The 22,471-nt window shown below is 44.4% G+C and overlaps 1 protein-coding gene across 1 annotated transcript; it reads right to left on the bottom strand.

Annotated features, from left to right (window-relative positions):
* Positions 1–7,031: 7,031 nt before the first annotated feature.
* LOC132070705 (interleukin-17A-like) lies at positions 7,032–20,645 on the bottom strand. Its single transcript, XM_059467691.1, has 4 exons — positions 20,636–20,645; positions 19,183–19,273; positions 7,986–8,225; positions 7,032–7,269 (listed from the first exon to the last, which is right to left on the bottom strand). The coding sequence occupies exons 1-4, from the start codon at positions 20,643–20,645 to the stop codon at positions 7,032–7,034; spliced, it is 579 nt and encodes a 192-aa protein (XP_059323674.1).
* Positions 20,646–22,471: the final 1,826 nt, after the last annotated feature.

Genomic DNA, 22,471 nt, shown 5'->3' with positions numbered 1-22,471 from the left:
GTTGGGTCTAAATCAGTCAGGCCAGGTTGGGCAGGGCTTTGGACCACCTGGGATAACAGAAGGTGGCAGGGGATGGAATGAGATGGTCTTTGAGTTCTCTTCCAACCCAAAACATTCCACAATTCTGTGATTCTACAATTCTCTGATGTCTCCTCTTGTTGGGATGGATGAAAGTTTGACAAGAAAGTTTAACAGATATGCATGCTTGGCAGAAAGATTTTTTTGAATGTAGAATCTGAAGAAGGAATAGAAATTAAAGCAAGTTTTGATATAGAAGAAAAGAATTGCTGAGTCTTAGTGGATAATTAAGAAGGCAAAGGGTGTGTTAGTTAGAAGGGATTTTTATGGCTTAGAGCAAAGGATAAACCCACCACAAACAGATGTTTTTACCAAACAGAAAGAGAGCACAGGCAAACAAGACTACCAATGTTGCAAGTAGAAAAAAGGTCTCAGAATTTTCCACTACAAGAAAAATGAAAAACAACTTTTATCTTAAACTGTAACATACTAACTTTTTGTGATTGGAGAATAGTGACATGAATATGGTAATTACTGTAGTTATGATAGGCTATAGATAATAGTTAAGGTATAGATTGATTCTTCTGTATTAAGATGCTCAGCAAAGAAAAGTATATAATGCAATGTAACCAAAACCAAAGAGTCTTCAGGCCTGCCTGCAGCTGGAGCTGACAGCTGTAGGCACAGCTCTGTCACCCACCACCCTGGACTGCTGTGACACCTTGGATGGAATAAACTGCATTTTGAATTCCTGCATCTCTCATCCAGGCTCTCACATCCTCTGGCGCTCTTTGTTGAGTCAGGTGTGTTTTGTGCCCCGTGGGTCACTGGGAGCCTCTCCAACCATCTGTGGGTGCCCTTCTCACTCAGTCAGGAGCATCTGCCCCCATTTGTGGCAGCAGCTGTTTCATTATGACCACTGAGCTCTTCTTGTGGTGCAGAGGCAGCCCAGGGAGGCGGCTCCTGCTCTCCTCCCTCAGTAACCACTGACCAGGAAATCGCAACCTGCTTCTTACTCCTGACCTACTTCTCTCCACAAACCTGCCTCCTCGGGCTGGCCTCGCTTGCTTTTCAGGGAGAACACTACTCTACATCTCTCCTCTCAATTGTAATTATTTTGACACTGGGTTCGTGGCATCATCCTGTGCTGGTGCTCCTAAACACCCACCAGCTTGCCCTGAGTGGTCCTAACTGGATGGATAATGAAGTGCCTAATTAGGAAAATACAAAATAGATGGCTAATTAAAGAAGTTTCACCCATGGGTCATGAGGTTTTGCAGGCAGAGCTCTCAACTGCAAACCACACACCACTCAGGGAGGCATTGCTTGTACGTGGGGTTTGTTTCCTCCTAATGGCATCATTCTTAGAGTGCAGCAGCTTGTAAATACAAGCCTGGTTATTTTTTGGGTGCTGGTTTTTGCTGCCAACAATCTATTAATTTGGGGGTTGGAACTAGATGATCTTTAAGGTCCTTTCCAACATAAACCACCCTGTGATTTTATGAATCAGAGAACACAGCAAACAAATTTTAGCTTCTTGTAAACAGCACAGTCATATCAGCACCGAGAGTGAGTGCAATTCACAGCTTTTGCTAAAGGCTTTGCTTGGTTTGTTCCCTTTGCAGCAGCGGCCCCTGGGTACCCAGCTGGGCATCTCTGGCTCTGCAATGGGGCTTGGAGCATCCTCCAGGGGCTGGGATGTCTTACCAGGAGGAGGAGAAGACGCAGCTGGAGCTGTAGCAGCAGTGCCACAAGGTGTTCTTGTAACCTGCTGGGCTAAGCAGCCTCCAGTCACAGGTTGGTGTCTGAGCCTCGTGGCCTTTCCCATTCCTTTTCTCTTCTGATTTCCTCTCCCTAACCTCCTGCCCTTGTTTTTGGCTCACTGCTCCCCTTGGCTGTGTGTTCTGGTGGCTGATCCTGGTGTGGTAGCTCCTGTGGGATGTTGGATGGAGCACAGTGCAGAGACCCCTGCATTACCATGGGCTGGGGGGCACGGCAGTGACCCAGCAGAGGCAGATGCCTCCTCCCAGACCTGTGCTGTGACCTGTGGACATGTTGACCAGGAAGTATCTCAGGCCCTTTTGGACTCCTGACCACAGGCAGGTGCTCCTGGGAGTGTTCAAAGGGACTGGACATCATGGCAAACTTTTCCATAAGAATCGCTGCTTTGAAAAGTGTTACAAAATTAAATATGTAAAGAATGCAAAGGTTGCAAGTGAAAAAGGTTGGAAAAAAAACAAGAATTATCTGTTTGATAAGGCAGAGGGTTAATGGCTGGAAAGCTGACATGGTTTATTGGGAGTTTGACATTACAGGCAAAATTTTAGGGTGATGAGCAATTTTCTGATCAGTTCAGAAATTCTCTGGAAGAGCAACTTTCTGGTCAGTCCTGTGGGGATCTGTGGGTTGGTGCCAGCATGATGGGTACAGATGGTAGGATGAGTTTCTGTATCAGCTGCAAGTTCTGGAGATGGCCCAAGAGACCAGACCAGAAACCCGGTGGCTCCTGTGCCACCATCACCTCCAAAACAGGAGACTTTCTTTGACCTTCTCTGTGAGGGTGGTGAGGCAGTGGCAGAGAGAATCTGTGGCTGTTCCATCCCTGGAAGTGTGCAGGCCAGTTTGGATGGGCTTGGAGCAACCTGGGATAGTGGAAGGTGTCCCTGCCCATGGCAGGAAGATGGAATGAAATGATCTTTAATGTCTTTTCCAACCCAAACCATTCTATAATACCACAATCTCCTTTTGTTTCCATCTCCTTCTCCCTTTTCCTGCTTTGATATTATTTTTAACCTTGTGCTCGAGAAGAATGAGTGGGCTGATTCTGCATTTCCTACAGCGCTGTTGCAAGGCAGTGACAAAAACATCCCAAACCTGCTTAAAATGTCTGTGATTGTCTGGCACCACTCAGCAGAGCCAGAGCTGTTGGTGGGGATGGGATGGGCTGGTGCTGGCTGTCAGGAGCTGAGGAGATGCCAGCCAGGCTCAGCACCAGACACAAACTACACTTTCTGCCTTTGCTGCTCAAAAAGAGGAGTTCCAGGAGCTGGACTTCAATGATCCTTCTGTGTCCCTTCCAACTCAGGATATTCTAGGATAAAAACCATTTTTAATATTTTCTAATTATTCCCCATACTTCCAGGGCTAGAGAGGGGCAGCAGGTTCAGGTCCTCAGCTCTTCAGAGAAATCTCTTGTTGCTTTTGGTGTAATTGTTTATTCTTCCTTCAGAAAAGTGGCTCAGCTTTTCTACCTTTTTTCTGACTTCAACAAAATATTAAAAATATGTTTGACGCACTTTGGGGCTCATAGACTGACAAAATGCTGTTTTCTGGGCACAGCTTTCTATGAGTGAGTAAAATCAGTACAAACCATCATGTTTCTGTTTATCTACATTCTTAGTAAGCACAGTATATTTGTATCATGATCAAGATTTCCAGTTATGGTAAATGAATAAAGATGGTTTATCTCCTCTCTAACTTGACCCTGTGATTTTTCAGGGTTGCTTTTTATTTCAGACTTCTGAAACTTGTGTTCTTGGCCCTCATTACAGCTGAATTTGCAGCCCCTTTCAGAAGAATCTGGTTTCCATCCAGATTGCTTTGATAGGTGGCAATGATGAGCGTGATTATCTGCAAAAAATCCAATTTCAAACTTCCCTTTCTGCTGTGTTTTACTCACAGATTGCCAAGACACTGCTGCTCAGGTTTTGCAAACTGACATGAAACTGAGATGGGGAGCAGTGCTGGAGGAAACTTTTATGTTGGAGAGGGTTTTGCAGCAATTCCGCCCCGCTCCCTCCAATGACAATATCACTTAAGAGCATCAAATTAGCAGAAATTTGCGCTGAAACTCTTGAAAACAAGGAGGAACAATCTTTACCTGTTGAACCTCAAACTGATAAGAGAGCTGTGCATGGGTGAAAAAGGAGCTCTACTTCCTTTGGTGTCTCATTGTGTCATTTTTGATTGTAGAAGGATAAGTACACTGATGAGGTCACCTTAGTCAGGATGCAATGGTTTGGGATTATTCTGCACCTTTCTAACTGAACACAGCAAGGAAGGAAATCAGGAAGGAAAATCTCTTGGCTCATGGTGCCAGGAGTTCCTTGCAGTAGGAAAGAAAGCAGTCCTTTGGCCCTATATATCCAGTTTATTAATAAACCTATTACATGCTTCTGCAGGAGCATGTAGAACACCCAATCAGCCTGTAAGTGTGAGCACAAAGTTGTCCAAATAAATAAAAGTGGTTCTGTCCTAAGGCTCAGATTTAGCTGTGTTGGTAAATGGTTTAACAAAAACCATGCTGGATTTTTGCAAGGGAGTGCATCTCCTCTAAGGCCAGGTTGGATGGGGCTTGGAGCAACCTGGGGTAGTGAAAGGTGTCCCTGCCCATGGCAGGGGGGTTGGAACTAAATGACCTTTAAGGTCCTTCCAGCCCAAACCACTCCATGATGATGACACTGATCTGTGAAGTTTGTCAGCAAAAAGCTGCTGGCTTTTCCATGCTCCAGCTGTGTCAGCTCTTTCTGACCTGGTTTGAGGTTTTCCACCTCAGCATAGCTTGCTCAGCATTTTCCAGTCCCCACTACACATGTGCCAACTCCAGCTAGTGGCACATGACTTCCAGGGAAGAAAGGATTGGACTTTCTGTGATTTTAACTGTTGGAAGTTACTTGGGCTAATTGCAGATCATTTGACAAAACTCCTTCTAGGAGTGATAGGACATTAAGAGGTTATCTAAACGACAAGGAATCAGCTCTGTTTCCATCTTCCTGGACTAATATTTATATCAATCTTTGAAAACTTTGAAGGATGAGTGTTCCTTGATGCTTTTTGTTTTAGGCTTTTTGGTTTTTTTTTTTTGAAGGCCATTCTTGCTTAATACTTGTGGGACTGTCAGCTGGGTTAAATAAACTTCAGGACCTGCAGGAGAGCTTAAGGAAGAATAACTGGAGATAAGGTCAGAAACTAGCTAAGTTAGGATCACACACACTCCTAGATTCCTACGTTTAGGCAAAGTTATATCAATATTTGAAGGTAACTGAAGGTGAGGACAGGAGTTCATTGCTGTGATTGCAGATACTGTGGTCAGCCTGAGTTAATCAATGTTTCCTGGGCCCATTGTTTATCTGCCAGGTCAGGGAATGGTGTGGCTGTGCTGTGGGATTGCTTTACAGGGGCTGACCCACCTGGAGAAGGTTAGGGAGGGTTTGGGCTCACTGGAACAGCTGGAGAGAGTAATTCCCAGCAGCAAAAGTTGGGATGATCACAGCTGGATCGGGCGAAGATGCTTTCACCTGAGAGGAGCTTCCCTCTGGTTGGAGACTCTCAGCCCTGAGCTCTGTGCCTCTACAAGTTCTTTATTTTCTGTTGCATTTGCTGGTGCCTCAGCAGGGCCACACCTCCCAGAGACAGCAGGAAACAAAACATCCACATCTTCACCAGCCAGCCTTGCCCTCTGAACCACAGAACATGTTCACTGGGGCACTTTTAACCCAAGTGTGCCTTAAATAAACCCGCCTGCTGTGCCAGACACCCACCCATGCAAGCGCCATCCGACCGCGGCTCAAGTGCTGTGTCAGGGTGCTCCACTTTTGAAGTGCTGAAAACATGTTGGACAGACATGAACACAGAGAAAAATCATGATTGCAATCTGCCAGATGTGGTTAATTGCTTCAGTCACCCACCTGACTCTCATGAGCTTCTCCCAGTGTACTCAGGTGGTGTCTCTGCTCCATGGAAAATGGGCTGGGCTGAGATTCAGGTGATTTTGGGGTGAAATTAAAGCTCAGCAGGGGAAATGCACTCGCTGTTTTAGGGGAGGGAGTTTCTTTCCCCCCAAAGAAGCATTCAAAGTGTTGTGTTGAACTCATCTTTACAAATCCTTTTCCAGCTGGATAATTAGGTAGATTACTGGGTAATTACCCAGCAGAAATTTCTTTTTTTTTGCTTGCCAGTCTTTAATGTAAATCTCTTTGATGCCACTTTATAAATAATTTTCCTCCAGGTATCTTAGCTTCTCTATTGGTGAAATGGTGTTTTCCCTAATTTTTTTTTCCTCATGGGCTTTACATTCTACTGCTGCAGAGGTAGATGTTATCAAGAGAATTGGAGGATATAACATCATATAAATCTCTTTTATGGTCGTGATAGAGTGCTTTCTTGCACTCAGGAAGAAATCCTTCCTTCTTTATCAGGAATACTTCTTTAGAAAGAAAGGAGAATACCAAAGAGATTTTCATTGATTTCGTTTTATTACATAAAGATAAATAAAAATTACCTTAATAATTTAAGAAAATATATATTAGGATAATACATTATTACCATGTTTTCCACCAGCATAAATAGAGTTACATAAATAGACGTGTTTTCCACCAGCATAAATAGACTTACATAAATAGACATTTAAAAGTCTAAACTAAAAATGGGGAGAGTTCCCATTACTTTTCAACCTGACACATGAAGGAGTCTGCGTAGAAGGGGCTAACAGCAGGCTTGTTAGCTAAAGGAGCAAGAAGAAGCTGAGAAGTAAGAAGAAGTTGATAAGGAGTTTTTTCTAAGGCTGTAACTAAGGAGATTGAGAGAAGAAAGATAAGAGAACTTTGCAGCTAGATGAAGTATTTTCAGAAAGTTAGTTGAAGTCACTATAACTTTTCACTAATAGTATTATGTTGACTTATTGTAGTCAATAGTTAGAGTAGAAGAAGCATAAACAGTTAGAAAGTGTATAAAAGTCAGCCATGTTCAATAATAAAGAGTTGCCAGCTGAGACTGCTTGTGGTCTCTGCTTTGCGTCATGACCGCCTCGACAGCGACAAGTCTGGATTCTGAATTTATGGAGTTCAAGATTTTGGGGGAAAACATTATTTTTTGCCCAAGATGCCTAATTTTCAATATATTCTGATGTATCCTTAACAAATTTTATGGCTTGATTCAGCTTTTTGGACGCTGGATCAGGCCCCTTCCATGCAAGAAGCTCCCCGTGGCTCCTTGCTCTTCACCTCCAGCTCCCTTCAGGCCTGGTGCTGCACCAAGGGGGTGACACAGGTGCAGCCCACGGTGATTTTTTTCTTCTCCAGCCTGTAGGAGTGCTGGCAGCCCCTCTGCTCCCTGCGCAGGACCAGGATCTCCTGCGTGATGGGCACGGAGTTGAGGCCATGGTCCAGCTCCCCCTCGGGAGTGACGCAGCGGCGGTGGCGGCACTCGGCGTCCGCGATCAGCCGCGGGAAGCGGTCGTGGTCCTCGTCGATCCTGGGGGGGGTGGCAGCAAAGGGAGTGTTTGAACCCAAAGGCAGACTAGTCTCGATGACTCTGGGCTCCCTGCTCGGGAACCTGTGCATCCTGGGGGGTATTGCCTAAAGGGGGACAGCAGGTTCTCCAAAATTCTCCATGACTGCAGGTTTTTCCGAAATAAAATGCGAGTAACTAGATATTGGATAGTTTTAAATGTATCCCTGCATGCAACTGCCTTTGCAAAGGACTCTCTTCGAGCTGGCACTGACTTCAAAAGACTTATCAGAAATTATTTGAGCTTTCCAAAGTGTTACTCCAACTAACAAGTTACAAGTTACTCCAACTCACCCCCATCAAATCCTTCAGTTCCTCCCCAAGATGTGAAACGTTGGTGTTACACCACTGTTGAATTTGCTGCATTTTTAACCATCTGAGGTGTTTTTAAATGATATTTTATATAAAAACGCTTTAGAAGATAAAGCTTGCCCCAGTGTACAAATTAATTATTAAATTATGAAAGTTGTTTGCTTTGCCTTCTGTATATTGTGTATCCCATGTGGTTTTTTTTGTGCTGCTTTCTGTGCTGGTTCTATTTCAAAGAGGATTATACAGCCATGGATACCCTCATATTTCCAAAAATCTCTCAACTGTGAAGCACTGACAATAGAGATTAAAGTATTTTTCTTGGCCAGGGCATCCAGTGTTTTTCCAGGCCATAGGGACAGGGATCATACCTGTAATCCCACGGAGCCAGAGAGCGGCTGCTGATATCTGGACTGGTGCTGGTGTCCTGGTTCGTGCTGCTGATGCTGAGGTTGACTCTCACAGTTTGGGGGAATTTTGAGTCTTTTGGGGTCAGGCATCCAGCAGATGGTTTCTTGAAGAGATTCTCTGGCTTGAGCCCAGGCTTGATCACCTTCCCCTGGGCAGGACTGCCGGCTGACAGCACGGCCAGCAGCACGAGGAGCAGGGGTCTGAGCTGGAGAGAATTGGTACATTTAGGACACAAGACAGGTGTGAAATTCCTGCACAGTCAGCCTAACTGGTAGCTAAAGCCCCTTCTGCAGGTTGGAGTAATTATGGAGAAATGTGCCTTATGTCACATCCACTTTTCATCTCATTAACTGATTCTCAGAGTGCTGACAGTTATATTTACACTCAGTTGCTGTAATCTGGTTGTAATGTTAAATTATAGAAAATAATATAACACAGAAGATAGCAGAAAGGGTGTAACAAAAAGAAAGACACTCTAAGGTTGAGTTTTCAATGTATATCTTGCCTCAGAAAATGCTGTGGGAGCTCCATGTCACTGATGTGCAGTCTCATTGCTGCCCCATGAGCATTCTCACATTTTAGTTTTTTAATTATTAATGATTTAAACAAGCATTTTAAAGGTGGGTGCAGATCCCTATTCCATCTATTATGGTTTAAATATATCTCTGTCAAGCTGGGGGAAAATAAACTCAGAATTCAAGTTCTTACCAGAGAAGCGCAAAAAGTTGGAGCCATCTTCCTTCCTTCTCTTATTGCTTCTGATCCTTGTCCTGGGCTCTGCTGAGCTGAAGGTGTCTGGGCACATCTGCTGCTGGACCTTTTATAAGGGTTTCTGGGCTGTGCTAAATAATTTGGAGTAGGTGTTTTTTTCCCCCAACCTGAGGTGTGGTTTCTGACCATAACCTAAATTAAGAAGTGTATGTATATAAGTTCCATTAACACAGGTGGAATACAGGATATATCTTAGATCTGTAGATGATGTCATTCCTTCAGCCATGTCACTCAAATAGTGACAAAACCACAAATGTTGCAAGTTTGTAAGTGCAAAGTGTTTGATTTTAAATTGGGATGCCCTAGGTATCAAACCCAAAAGTCACTGGCAGAGATTTGGATCTGTTCACTCCTTGGTCAGTCTGATGTCTTTTCACCCTGAATTTGGCAGAGGTTGGACAGCTGGCCACCATCAAATTGCTCCCATATTCTACTCATGGGCTGTAATTTTTCTTGATGTCTGAGGAGCAATGTCCCTGCTCAAGCTCAGCTCTTCTCTGAACTGAACTACTTTTGTTAATGATTAAACCTCAGGTGTGATACCTCAGTGTTGATCGGAGTGCTTGGTGATAGTGAGTTCCCAAAAGTCAGTCACTCTCCACACAGGAAAAAAAAAAAAGAGTGAACTTTGTTTTGAGCTTGCCACCTTTTCATTTTGCTTTCATTTTCCTTCTCTCGTGCTATGAGGCAGTGTTTTATTCCTAAGGAAAGGAGTTTGGGAAATGTGGTGGATGTAGTTAAACTTCCAGTTCCTAAGTTAGGGATAGGACAGGGCGGGTTCCAGGGAAACTTTGTGAAGGCTGAGAGATGCAAAATGACACAAGACACAGGTAACCCAGAGGAGCTGTGGCTGCCCCTGGATCCCTGGGAGCATCCAAAGCCAGGCTGGACAGGGCTAGGAAAACCTGGGATAGTGGAAGGTGTCCCTGCCCATGGCAGGGAGTGGAACGGGATTATATTGAAGGTCCTTTCCAACCCAAACCATTCTATGATTCTAGGATTCTATAACATCAAGTTTATTCTCTGATATTTCTGTTTTCTGGAAACACTCTCATCATTTTGCTCTGACAGTGGGTTTCAAGAACCTCAGATGTGCCCCACGAAGTGACTCTCAGTGTAACATCCTTGAGCTGCTGGTCAGAACATTTCCCAGGTATAATTTTAGTGGGTTTTTCAATAAAAATGATGTGGAGAAGGTACAGATTTTTTTAATAGTTGCTTAATATTTATATCTAAGTCCAAATTTTACTCACCATGTGCCATCCAAAGGAGGATGCAAATAAGGGTAGAATTTAGTTTGCGGGTTCTGGGATACCCGTGACCTACATCCGCCTGTTTTAAAGATGCTGATGTTTCAGAAATAAAATGTATATTTCAGTTTCCCTCTTCAAGTTAGAGATGTGCAGGTTAAAGGAAATGGTCCCCTCAGAAGGGGTTTTCTCTATTGCAATTTACTGAAATATCCCTTCAAAGTGGGTCAGTTAAATTGCCAATTTTAGAAGCAAAATACGTTTTTGAAAGCTGACAAGGCAACGGAAGGTCAGGTTCAACCAGCCTGACCCTAAATTGTCTACCTTAAATGCGTCAGTGGTTTGGGTTACCTAAGCAGCTGAAAGGTGAATAGTTTAGCATTTGAACATGGCTGTGGCACCCCAACATTACAATGGCAAAAAAAAAAAAATTTCCATGGTTTGTATCGGAGCATGAACGCATTTGTTGGAAGTTGTCATAGGCAAAATGCGAAGGTCTGAGGAGAAAATGTACCTCTTGAAATTTCTGATTTCAAGATTTTTCCAAGCTCCAAATAATTATTTTGTAATTCTTAATGCTCTGAAGTGAAAAAAAAAAAAAAGAAAAAAAAGAAAAATATTTTCCCCATGAGATTAGAAGTTACCCCAAAGGATTTGTCTTATTCTGACACGTAGCTTTCTCTTAGCTAGAGATCAGGAAACTGGGGCACTAAAAAAGGCTTCCTGAAACAACAACAACAACAACAACAAAAAAGGTTATCAAAAGACTTTTGAAATGAAACCTATCCCTTCTCTTGGCTCTGGTGAAAGCTTTCTTGAGAGTACTTTATTTAAGTACTCTCAATGTAAGTACTTTACCTGGCTGAGATTCCTCAGGCACCCAAATCTGAGTGTGTTGGCATTTGACGACACTTTGTTCCCTCAAAGACTATCTCAGAATCACAGAGTGGCTCTGCAGACCCAGCAGCACCCTCAGGAGGAGCCAGGTGTCACCAAACCCAGGGACTCACCCTGTGGCATCTCCTCCTCAGCATCAGTGAAGTTGTACAAGATTCATTAAATTAAAAATTAATTAATTAATTAATCAATTCATTCATTAATCTAATAGGAGCCCTCCTCACCTTCCATGCATGCTTTCTTCCTTCTGGGAGGGGGAAGGAGGGGTCACCCAAGGGTTTGGGTTGGAAGAGACCTTAAGGATCATCCTGTTACCATCCTGTTATATCAGTACCCATCCCCATCTTTGGTGAACTCCCTACAAATACATTTCTAGAGACAGCTTTTGCTTTTACAGCCCTGGGACTTTTCCACTCTGCATTCAGATTTCATGCTGAAATAGAGGCACTGATTTTCATTCAGACAAACTCTGTCATCTCAGTGATGAAAGAGACCCTTACCAGTCCCAAACTTTGGTTGGCTGTTTCTTTTCATCTTCATCTTGGAACACAAACCCTATGAGGAATGACTGAGGGAGCTGGGGGTGTTTAGCCTGGAGAAAAGGAGACTCAGGGGTGACCTTATCACTCTCTACAACTCCCTGAAAGGTGGCTGTAGTCAGGTAGGGTTGGTCTCTCTCTCCAGGCAGCACTGACAGAACCAGAGGACACGGTCTCAAGCTGCACCAAGGGAAATATAAGCTGGATATTAGGAAAAAGTTTTTTACTGAAGTAATGATAAAGTTCTGGAATGGGCTGCCCAGGGAGGTGGTGGAGTCACCATCCCTGGATGTGTTTAAAAAAGCCTGGATGTGGCACTTGGTGCTATGGTTTAGTTGAGGTGTTGGGGCTGGGTTGGACTCAAAGATCTTGAAGGTCTCTTCCAACCTGGTGTTTCTATGAATTCAGGATCCCAGATCACTCCTCTGACCTTTCTCCCAGCAGTCCTTGGCTGTTTTGCTCCTTATTCATAGAATCACAGAATACCCTGAGCTGGAAGACACCCATTTAACACCAGTATCATCCAGTCCAGCTGTTTGTGCCAGCCTCACAAACCCTGCCGTTTACCAAGGAAATACAGAGCACCCCAAAAAACAGCCCTGAGAGCAGCAACATCTAAACCCTGGGTAGCTGAGCTGTCCAGGTGAGTCCTTTGGGAGCAGAGAAGGACACAGGTATAAATCTGACCTTGGGATGCTTTCGGGTGGCAAGAACAGATGGGAAAGCTCATGGGTAAATCAGTTTCTTTTGGTGTTTATCCCTTGCCATGGGCAGGGACACCTTCCCCTATCCCAGGCTGCTCCCAGCCCTGTCCAGCCTGGCCTTGGACACTTCCAGGGATCCAGGGGCAGCCACACCAACCATCCAAGTTCTGGAGCTCTGGAGTCCTGACTGAACTTGATGTAAATTAAAAGAAAACCTTACACACTTTTTAAATTACCATCAGTTAAGTTTATGATACTTTTGTAAAATAAGATTGCTTTTTATTTACAAGTAGGAACACATTTACTTATTTTTTTCTTCCTGGAGAGAATGTATTTTCTTCCTTTTGAGCACATGTTATAAATCCCTATAAATACAGCAGCACTCACCCTTCGTACAGGTAATACAATGCAATACATACAAGTATTGCATGACCCACTCTGCATTGTGGGGGTAATTTCTAGGGTTAGACTAAGCCTGAGTTCAGTGGTGGTCTGTGAGAAACTCAGAATTTGAGAAAGATGCTGGAAGGGGACACAACTAGGACAGCTGCCCCAAGTTATCCAAAGGGATATTCCACACCATAGGATGGCAGCTCAGATAAAAGCTAAGAAAAGGAAGAAGGGGGTGCATTTGTTATTTACAATATTTGCCTTCCAGAGCAACTGCTCTGTGTGCTAAGGCCCTGCTTCCAAAGAAGTGGCCAGACATCACTCACTGATGAGAAGTAGAGAATAAAATTATCGTATTTTCTCTTTGCTGGTGTACAAACATTTACTTCTGTTACTGTAAACTGTCTTATCTCAACCCAGGAGTTGTTTTCCATCTTATTTTCTCTCCCTTGTCCAGCTGGGAAGGGGGAGTTATAGAGTGGATAAAGAGTTTTCTACTACAAGTCTGGAGAAGAGAAGGTTCTGGAGAGACCTCAGAGCTCCTTCCAGATTCTAAAGGGGCTCCAGGAGAGCTGGAGAGGGACTGGGGACAAGGGATGGAGGGACAGGACATGGAGGAATGGCTCCCACTGCCAGAGGGCAGGGATGGATGGGATATTGGGAAGGAATTCTTGGCTATGAGGGTGGGGAGGCCCTGGCACAAGGTGCCCAGAGAAGCTGTGGCTGCCCCTGGATCCCTGGGAGTGTCCAAGGCCAGGCTGGACAGGGCTTGGAGCAACCTGGGATAGTGGAATTTGTCCCTGCCCTTTGCAGGGGGGTGGAACTGGATGATCTCTAAAGGTCCCCTCTAACCCAAACCATTCCAGGATTCTATGAAGTCACTGCACCAATCTCCCACCCCTTGATTCTTACACAGGAGACACAGCAGAAGAGCTCAAGTCATGTTTTTCCTCTATTTAATACCTGTATTTGTCCTTTCCAGCCCCTGCACTGCAATAGAAATTATCATCTCTTACTTCATGCCTAAATTTTCCATCTAATCTAATCTAATGGATCTAATGGAGATCACAGTCTCACATCAACTGTGCTTGCTGCCAGTGGCTGAAATGTCCTTTGCATGACTAATATCTAATGGATTCTCAGTAGGTGGGAAGCCAACTTTAAGAAAATGAGCTGCAAAGTGACATTTTAAGAAAGGGACATTTGTGGAGCATTGAGAAGTCAGTTCTATTTGCCCAAAATCCAACCCTTACTTTGTGTTCCATCACTCACCACTTTCTAACCAAACTGAATTCAGAAAACTTGTTTTCTCCCCAGTATCTCCCTGTATCTCTCAGAGCTTAAACTCAGAGTTGCCAGGCAGGTCTGATAGGGCAGCCTGCAGAAATAAACTCATTTCTATTGTGAGTTCTATTCTCATAGCTATTTTCCTGCTCCCAGGTAAAATCTGAAAATCTTGGTCATTCATTGTGGAATCAAAAAAATCATAGAATCACAGAGGAGTTTGGGTGGGAAAGAACCTTTAAATGTCACGTCCAACACCCTGCAAAGAGCAGCATCTTCCACAGCATCAAATTGTTCACAGCCCCACCCAACCTTGAATGTTTCCAGAACCATTTCTTTTTAAGAAGGGAAGTTCCTATTTTTCTGTTTTTTCTTGCAGAGCACTCACTCCTGGCCACAACATTTTGTGTGCAAGAATGTGTCAGAATCCAAATTTTTACAGAATAAGTGACTCAGAGCAGTTTTGGTGAGAGTTGTAAAAGCACCTGTAGGATCCTGATTTTTGAGCCCTTTCCCCTCACTGTGGTTCAATCTGACTTGTTTGGTGTTTTTTCATTTTTTAAATAAGTAATGGAAATTCACCACTTTTCCAATCATATGCAAGTTCTGACCACAGTCCAATGAAGTTTCCAGATCTGTCCCAGGGAGGGATTTCAGAGAATAAGCACTGCTGAAGGTTTCCTCCTCAGAGATGTGACCTTGTGAAGATGGGAGGGGGACCATGGGTGGGTGACAAAAACCCTGTGTCCCATTTTAACCTCTAAAATGCCTAAAACCAGACCTGATCCTTCTGTGCTGATGGATACAAAGGCAAAGTGAATAGGTGTGTGCCAGGCAGAATGGATCATCCCTGACTCTTTTTCTTCTGGCTGCACTGGCTGTGCTGAGCCCAGCTGGGCTAGAAAAGGAATTGTGGTCTTTTGTTTCACCCAATGTACAATTCTGAATGACTGTGGCCTTTGAGGGCTTAGGGGGTCTTTTAGAAAACAGACAGCAGATAGTGATGGGAAAAGGGTAAATGATTTTAAACTGGCAGAGGGCAGGTTTAGATGGGATATGAAGAAGAAATTGTTCTCTGTGAGGGTTGTGAGGTCCTGGTGTGCCCATAGAAGCTGTTGCTGTCCCTGGATCCCTGGAAGTGTCCAAAGCCAGGTTGGATGGGGCTTGGAGCAGCCTGGGATAAGTGGAAGGTGTCCCTGTCCATGGCAGGGGGTGGAACTGGATGATCTTTAAAGATCTTCTCCAACTCAAACCAGACTGTGACTGTGATTAGTGGGAACAAGACAAATGGGGTCAGAGCAATAAACTTCTGGAGGATAGAAAATAAAAGTTACAGCTGATGAGAGGTTGATATTCTGATTGCTCTTCACATTACCTGTGAAAGCCACTCTGTTCTGAGCAGTGGGAGGTAGTATAAATATACAAGACTGACATGTGCAACTACAAGCAAACTGTTTTCCCTTTAATCAGTTAAGAAATTGCTAAAAGCTCTTCCATTATGGTAGCTGAATTTCCTCTCTCTTTTTTCACGTTTTCCTGTACAAATATATATATATGTGTATATATATATATTTTTTTTTTTTTTTTTTTTTTCTGTGAAGACTGAACTGCTAAACTGAAATGTGCCTACACTTCCACCACAGAGAAATCCTCTTGCTGCTGCCTGCACCCAAGGCTTCCAAAGCCTGTAGAAACCTTCCTGCCATCCCTTCAGAGACTCAGCTCTGCCGCCTGCCCAGGTGGTGCCCTGGGCACAGCAGCAGCGAAAGAGATGCCTGATATCACAGGGCTTCTGTGGTGCACAACATCTGATGGCTGATAAGCAGCTTTTGTAAGACACACAGAAGGCAAAGTACCCAAATGTCTCATCATCCCAGCCTGAAGCTGGTTTTGCAAAGGATTCAAGCAAGGCTTTACCATATAAAGTTGCATCAGGCAGAGTTAATCAGGTGATGGGGTGAATGCTAATCAGAATGTTAATTAGGGTGATTGCTTATCTGTCCTATTTTCTTCCTTTGAAGCAAAGGGAAGATTGGCAGAGGTTTTCTGCATGTTTGCAGGAGACCTTTGCTCCTTCAGGGGAGAATAGATGAGGTTTTAAACTGGATTAAATGGTCTCACACCCTGAGAGAGTTGGATATAGCTGGTAGAAGAGCAGATAAATGGTAATGGGTCAAGAGGTGGGTCTTGGTCCTCTCAGGAAATAATTATAAAGAAAGAGGAGAGAACAGTGTTGCTCTTAGGGTGCTCAGTAATCACCAGAGATCCTCCTTGATAATGATGCCCAAAGGATTTTGTGTGGTCAGTGTCTGTTTTTGAAAGACTGGAATAATGAAGTGGATTATGTCAAGTTTACAGAAGTCTTCTATTTTGAATTGTTTCAATGTAAATATACAGGCATATATATGTTTATTTCATATGGGGAAAGCTGGCTTCTGGGATGAATGCAGTGCTTCCTGAAAACTGACAATTAATGCCCAATAAAATTGCACTTTAATTCACATATTCTGCAGGTGAATTTGATTTGCACCCTTATTTTATTTACAGTGAGCAGGGGCTTTGCTCAATGCAGAACTGCTGAAGGCTGTTTCCAAAGGGGTTTGGACTTTAGGTCTCAAGTAGACAGAAATTAGATCAATTTTTGTACTTCTGAAGATGTGGGAACATTGGTAATTTCTAAGAATTATTTTTTTCCTGAATTTAGTAATTTTTGAACCTGGTTATCTCATAGTTGTTTGGCTGATAAAATTCAAAGAAAGAATGTGTTTTTTTTTCAATTAATCAGTGTAAAAAATCATGTTATCAGTGATGAAGGGAAATGAATAACATGACAATCACTGAGTGTGACATATGAAAGTGCTGCTGTCTACCCTCCCCTTAATTCCTGCTAGGAATTCCTCCTAGTGCCAGGACTAAATCCTAGGGATGCTCTTGTCTTACAGAGCTTGGCAGAGGAAGGAGTGAGATTGTCCTGCTGTGCTCATGGCATGGCAGAGAAAGCTGAACCGTGGTAATTTCAACACTCTGTGCTATTTCTTGCTTTCCAAAACATTTTTGGTGGGACAAAATGGTTCATAAATTCACCAGAAAACAAAACATTTTTTGTTGTTTTTACAGCATAATTTAACAAGGCAAGAAACTGGATTTTTGGTCCTTCTTGATGCAAGGTGGTTAATTCCATATCATCATCAAACACAATTTTGAGCTTTGAGTATTAAGAAGACCTTTCCTTTTAATAGTTGTTGGTGTTTTCTATTGTTCCTCATTTATGGCAGTTTAAGCAATATCTGGCTAGAATATCTGGGTTTAATGAGTGCTGAAAGGCAGGAGGAACAGAGGATGGGGAGGATTTCCTTTGCCAAACTACCCTAATGTAAAGGATGCTCATAAAGAGGGAGCATCATGTAAAGAAGCTAAATTTTAATTTCTGTCTTGTCTTGCATATTTTATTTTCCTCATGTTATTGAGCAAATAGACACAGGTACTTTTTCCCCCACTCATGTTTTTGACAAGATGTCTCTGGGGTACTTGGCAAGATAGTTGGCTGAAATCTCTTTTACTTTTCAAATTGTGGGACTATTTCCACTTATATCCTGGTTCTTCAGGGTTTTCTTTTTATTTGGGGCTTTCTCTGTCCACTGTTGGGAGGCTCTGGGGATCCACAGCTCAGTACTGTGCTCGCAGGTGTCCTTTGCTGAGCAAACCCAGCTTGTGTGGAGAGGACATGCAGTGAGATATGAGGTGTTAAAAATCCCTCTTTGACTCATTCCCAGGTAAAACTGAGATCGGTTGACACCAAATGCTTAGGAACCCCTAGGGATCTAGGACTGAAATGGGGGATCTCAGTGGTTAAGATGCATGGACTGTCAGGGACCACAGAGTCCTTGCCCAGGATGAATTAATTGTGTATCTGGAGTGAAAGGGAATAGAATAATTGACTGGTTTGGATTGGAAGGGACTTTAAAGCCCATCTCATTCCAACCCCCTGCCTTGGGCAGGGACATCTTCCACTATCCCAGGCTGCTCCAAGTCCCATCCAGCCTGGCCTTGGACACTCCCAGGGACCCAGGGGCAGCCACAGCTTCTCTGGGCACCCTGTGCCAGGGCCTCAGCACCCTTGGAACACTTTGTCTTTTGACCTGAATTTACTAAACCTTCTAGACTCATGAGCCTTTTGTGTGTCTGGGTTTTCCAAATGACATTGCTGAAAAAAAATGAAGTTGTGCTCCATTGCATTTGGGATGATGTGGATTTCCTGACCTTAACAGAGATCCAAAATGCTTTGGAACAGAGTGATGCTACTCCTCATCTTGCTGCATCCATTCTCTTTCCTCCCTATCCAACCAGCAAAAAATAATGGTTTAATGGATGATGCATATAAAGAACTTATTTTGGTACATATTTGTTCATTTATTTATTAACTGCTTTGAATTTTTTTTGATGGGGTGAAGATGGGGAACAACCAGCTGAGCTGCATGTCTGAAGTTAGACCAGAATTCATTCCCTGGCTCAGAGAACAGGTCAGCAAAGCCATTTTCAAGTTGCTTGGCTGTTTTTCTTCAGTAGCTGCAGTGTGGTGTGGGTGGGAAGATTAAGAAGATACCTCTCATGGAGATGTGTGATCTGGTGCGTGTTGTGGTTGAGTGGATATGGGATAACTGATGTCACAAACCTTTGCTGTGCAGATAATGGTTATTTATTATAGGTTCTTCTTGCATTAAATAAGTAAAAAAGACACTTAGACACAGAGGATTTTCAAGAATATTTTACCAATGTTCTTTATGATTATTTTAATGGATTACTTGGACTGTCAGTCCAAGCAAAAGGTAGGGTGTGGATGCAGGTTTGATAGGGAAAGAGAATAAAGATGGTTGTGACTCTGCAGATCCATGCTAATTTTGAAATCTGCTGACTGTTTCAGAGCCAACAGCTTTGTATGTGGTATTTTGAGCCTCTGGTAATCATGGAATGGTTTGGGTTGGAAGGGACCTTAAAGCTCATCCCATTCCAACCCTCCTGCTGTGGGCAGGGACACCTTCCAATAGACCAGGCTACTCCAAACCCCATCCAACTTGGCCTGGAACATTTCCAGGGATAAAGGAAATGCTGGAGTACCCCTGTTTGTAGTGATGCTTATGAAACCAAAAACCTATCCCAAACCTTTCCAGATGCCCATCCCCTGGTGCACCTCTGGAGACGCTCGGAGCAGCAGCAGATCCATCCGGCAGGAAGGGCTGGTAGGGCTGAGCTGAGGCAGAGCAGGCAAACCTTTGCTGGCTTGGTGTTTTCCACACTGCTATAGCTGGTTGAAGGGGACCAAACCTCCGAGGAAGACGGGCTTGGTTCCGTTTGACCAGCCAGAGCAGAGCATAGCTCCGGACCACGGCACGTGCTCGGCTCCGCTGCTCCCAGCCTGCAACGGGAATGGGACACGTGAGACCAGGGACACAGGGACTGACCTCTGCTCACAGGGACAGCAGGATGCTGCAGCACTTATGGCACCACCTTGGAGACCTCACCACTCTCCACAGAACCATGGAATGCTTTGTGTTGGGAGGGACCTTAAAGATCGTCTCATTCCACCCCCCCCTGCATGGTGGCACCTTCGTACTACGCTTTCCTTCCAGCTTCTTTCTCTTTTCGTATTCTCCCTCTCTTTCTTTTTCTGCTTTTTAGTTTTTTAAATAATGAAAGAAAGGCAAAGTGGGAGGGAGGAAAGACCCTTCCTTTGTCCATTGAAGGGGAGTCACCTGCCAGTTGTCAGTCAGGCATCACTTTCCTGAGCCACCCTGAGCCCTCCAGCTGTACCTGGAGCCTCAGCAAGGAGACAGCTGCCAGAAACCACGAGCAGCAGGGTGTGGGGCAGCTTCCAAACAGGACAAAAGCAACATTTTTCCTGCCCTGTGCATAGGCCCCTTTCCATGAGCATGTGGTTTTCCAGGGACTTAGAGTTGTTGGATCATTAAGGTCAGAAAAGGCTTCTAAGATCATCCAGTCCAAGTGACTTGACACATTTTTGTCTGAAAAACATTTTGATTAGGAGGAGGTTTTCCTTTCCTTTTCCTTTTCCTTTTCCTTTTCCTTTTCCTTTTCCTTTTCCTTTTCCTTTTCCTTTTCCTTCTCCTTCTCCTTCTCCTTCTCCTTCTCCTTCTCCTTCTCCTTCTCCTTCTCCTTCTCCTTCTCCTTCTCCTTCTCCTTCTCCTTCTCCTTCTCCTTCTCCTTCTCCTTCTCCTTCTCCTTCTCCTTTTCCTTTTCCTTTTCCTTTTCCTTTTCCTTTTCCTTTTCCTTTCCCTTTCCCTTCCCTTTTCCCTTCCCTTTTTCTCTTCTCTTCTCTTCTCTTCTCTTCTCTTCTCTTCTCTTCTCTTCTCTTCTCTTCTCTTCTCTTCTCTTCTCTTCTCTTCTCTTCTCTTCTCTTCTCTTCTCTTCTCTTCTCCACTCGTTTCTTTTAATTTATTTTCTTTTTTCTTTTGTTTTTTCTTTTGTTTTTTCTTTTATTATTCTCTTTTGTCATCTCACTGCTGAGTGTTGGGGGGAATATTAATTTGAGTAACCTCTGGATTCTTGTGCTTGCTTCATACTTTTTCTTTGCTTGTTGGGGTATTAGCAAGTGAAGCATCAGAAACTTAAATTCAATATTCCCTATGGAAACATCTACCTTACTGCCAAGGAAACACCTCCTGCAAGCTTCCAGTTACAAAATTCACTTCATACTCTGCTCTGTCAGCACTAGAATGTTGCAAACTGGACAAAATTTGGGAAGAACGAGAATTTTTACCTTCTGTCATGGTCTGGGTGTGGTTACACAAATAGAGGAGGGAGGAAAGAACAGAGTTAAACCAGTGGCCTTGACCTCCCAGACAGGCTGTAAGTTTTCCCAAACCTTAGCCCTGTGTCTGGGTTATTTCTTCTCCTGTGTCCTTGCCAGTGTGTGTGTGCCTGTAACTCAATCCTGGCCCGTGCTGTGCAGGAAGAGCCACTGCTGCTCCCAGGCTCTGGCACAACAGGCTGGGAACAGCTGCAGAAAGTAAATAAGGGATGGGATTCCACTGCAGGGTTAAACCCCACATTTATGCAGTCAGTCAGGCCTGGGACAGGCTCAGCTGGCCAGACAGAAGTTTGGCTTTGTTTGCCAGCACGTGAGCACCTGGCACCATCCAAGGAGCCACAGGTTGTCTGGGACAGCCACGTGGGATGTGCAGGTGGGGCACAGCACGGAGCTGAAGAAAGCCACTGGAAGCCATTCTTAGGCTGTCTCCAAGGGCACTGGGAGACAACTTTTTGGCAACTAAATAAAGTCTACAGCACCACAGACTGCAGCAGGTTTTCATCACCACAGAGGTGAAGAAAGGAAGAGTTGGGATGGAGACATGGACAATGGGTTGGTCAGCAAAGTCAGGGAGGGAGCACAGGCCAGAATTCACACCCCTGCCAGGATTCACACCTCTGCCAGGATTACACTCCTGCATGCTCATTCCATCAGGAGCCATTTACTCTTGCCTAGTTTTCATGATTGGAACCACGGTATGGTTTGGGTTAGAAGGGACATTAAAGACCATTCAATTCCAATCCCCTGTCATGGACAGGGACATTTTCCACTATCCCAGGCTGCTCCAAGCCCCATCCAGCCTGGCCTGTGACACTTCCAGGGATCCAGGGGCAGCCACAGCTTCTCTGGGCACCCTGTGCCAGGGCCTCCCCACCCTCACAGCCAGGAATTCATTCCCAATATCCCATCCATCCCTGCCCTCTGCCAGTGGGAAACCATTGCCTGTGTCGTGTCCCCCCATCCTTTATCCCCAGTCCCTCTCCAGCTCTCCTGGAGCCCCTTTAGGCCCTGGAAGGGGCTCTGAGCTCTCCCTGGATCCTTCTCCTCTCCAGGTGAGCACCCCCAGCTCTCCAGCCTGGCCCCAGAGCAGAGGGGCTCCAGCCCTTGGAGCATCTCTGTGGTCTCCTCTGGGCTCTCTCCAGCAGCTCCATGTCCTCCTGATGCTGAACTCCAGGGCTGGAGGCAGCTCTTCAGGTGGGGTCTCACCTGAGCAGGGCAGAGGGGCAGAATCCCCTCCCTTGGCCTGCTGGCCATTCTTCCTTATGTGCAGCTCAGAAGGAAAAAAAAAAAAGATAATTTTTCTCTGCTAAATTTCTCTTCTAAATTATCACAACTTAGGAGCTGGTTCTGTACAAGAAGGACAGGATGAAATAATGGTTTGACAAGTGCTTTCCTGAATTACATCTAGGAGACCACAGGGCCTGGGTCAGAAGCAGCAGGCCTGATTCAGACTGAAATTTTGACAAGCATTCTGGTGTCTGAGGAACATAAATGTCACTGGTTTCAGGGTCTATATTGGTACATTTTACAGGCCCGAGGTGCAGGCACAGGAACTCAGTGGTTTCTGCTGTGTTTTGCACAGTTGCTGGCACAGTTTTGACCTGTATCAACTGGGACTGACCCTGACAGCCCCCAAGCTCAGCTTTGCTATTAGAACTGGTCAAGAGACATTCCTTGGCCAGTCAGGAGTTTGAAGATGATTAAGTTGTGAAGATTAATCACTGAAACATACATATGGTTTTTAAGCTTCTTAACTAGATCAGGTTTGTTAAGGATACTTTGGGG

This window comes from Ammospiza nelsoni, chromosome 3, assembly GCF_027579445.1.
Source record: "Ammospiza nelsoni isolate bAmmNel1 chromosome 3, bAmmNel1.pri, whole genome shotgun sequence".
NCBI lineage: Eukaryota > Metazoa > Chordata > Aves > Passeriformes > Passerellidae > Ammospiza > Ammospiza nelsoni.
The sequence above is the reverse complement of the archived record's forward strand: the minus strand, read 5'-3'. Positions and strand labels throughout refer to the sequence as shown.

What these genes read in the sequence shown, in the direction of transcription:
- LOC132070705 (XM_059467691.1), bottom strand. An exon ending in CAAGCCCGTCTTCCTCGGAG is followed by an intron (nt 8,226 to 19,182) that starts GTTTGGTCCCCT and finishes TCTCCAGCTCAG; the next exon opens with ACCCCTGCTCCTCGTGCTGC. An exon ending in CTGGCTCCGTGGGATTACAG is followed by an intron (nt 7,270 to 7,985) that starts GTATGATCCCTG and finishes CACCCCCCCCAG; the next exon opens with GATCGACGAGGACCACGACC.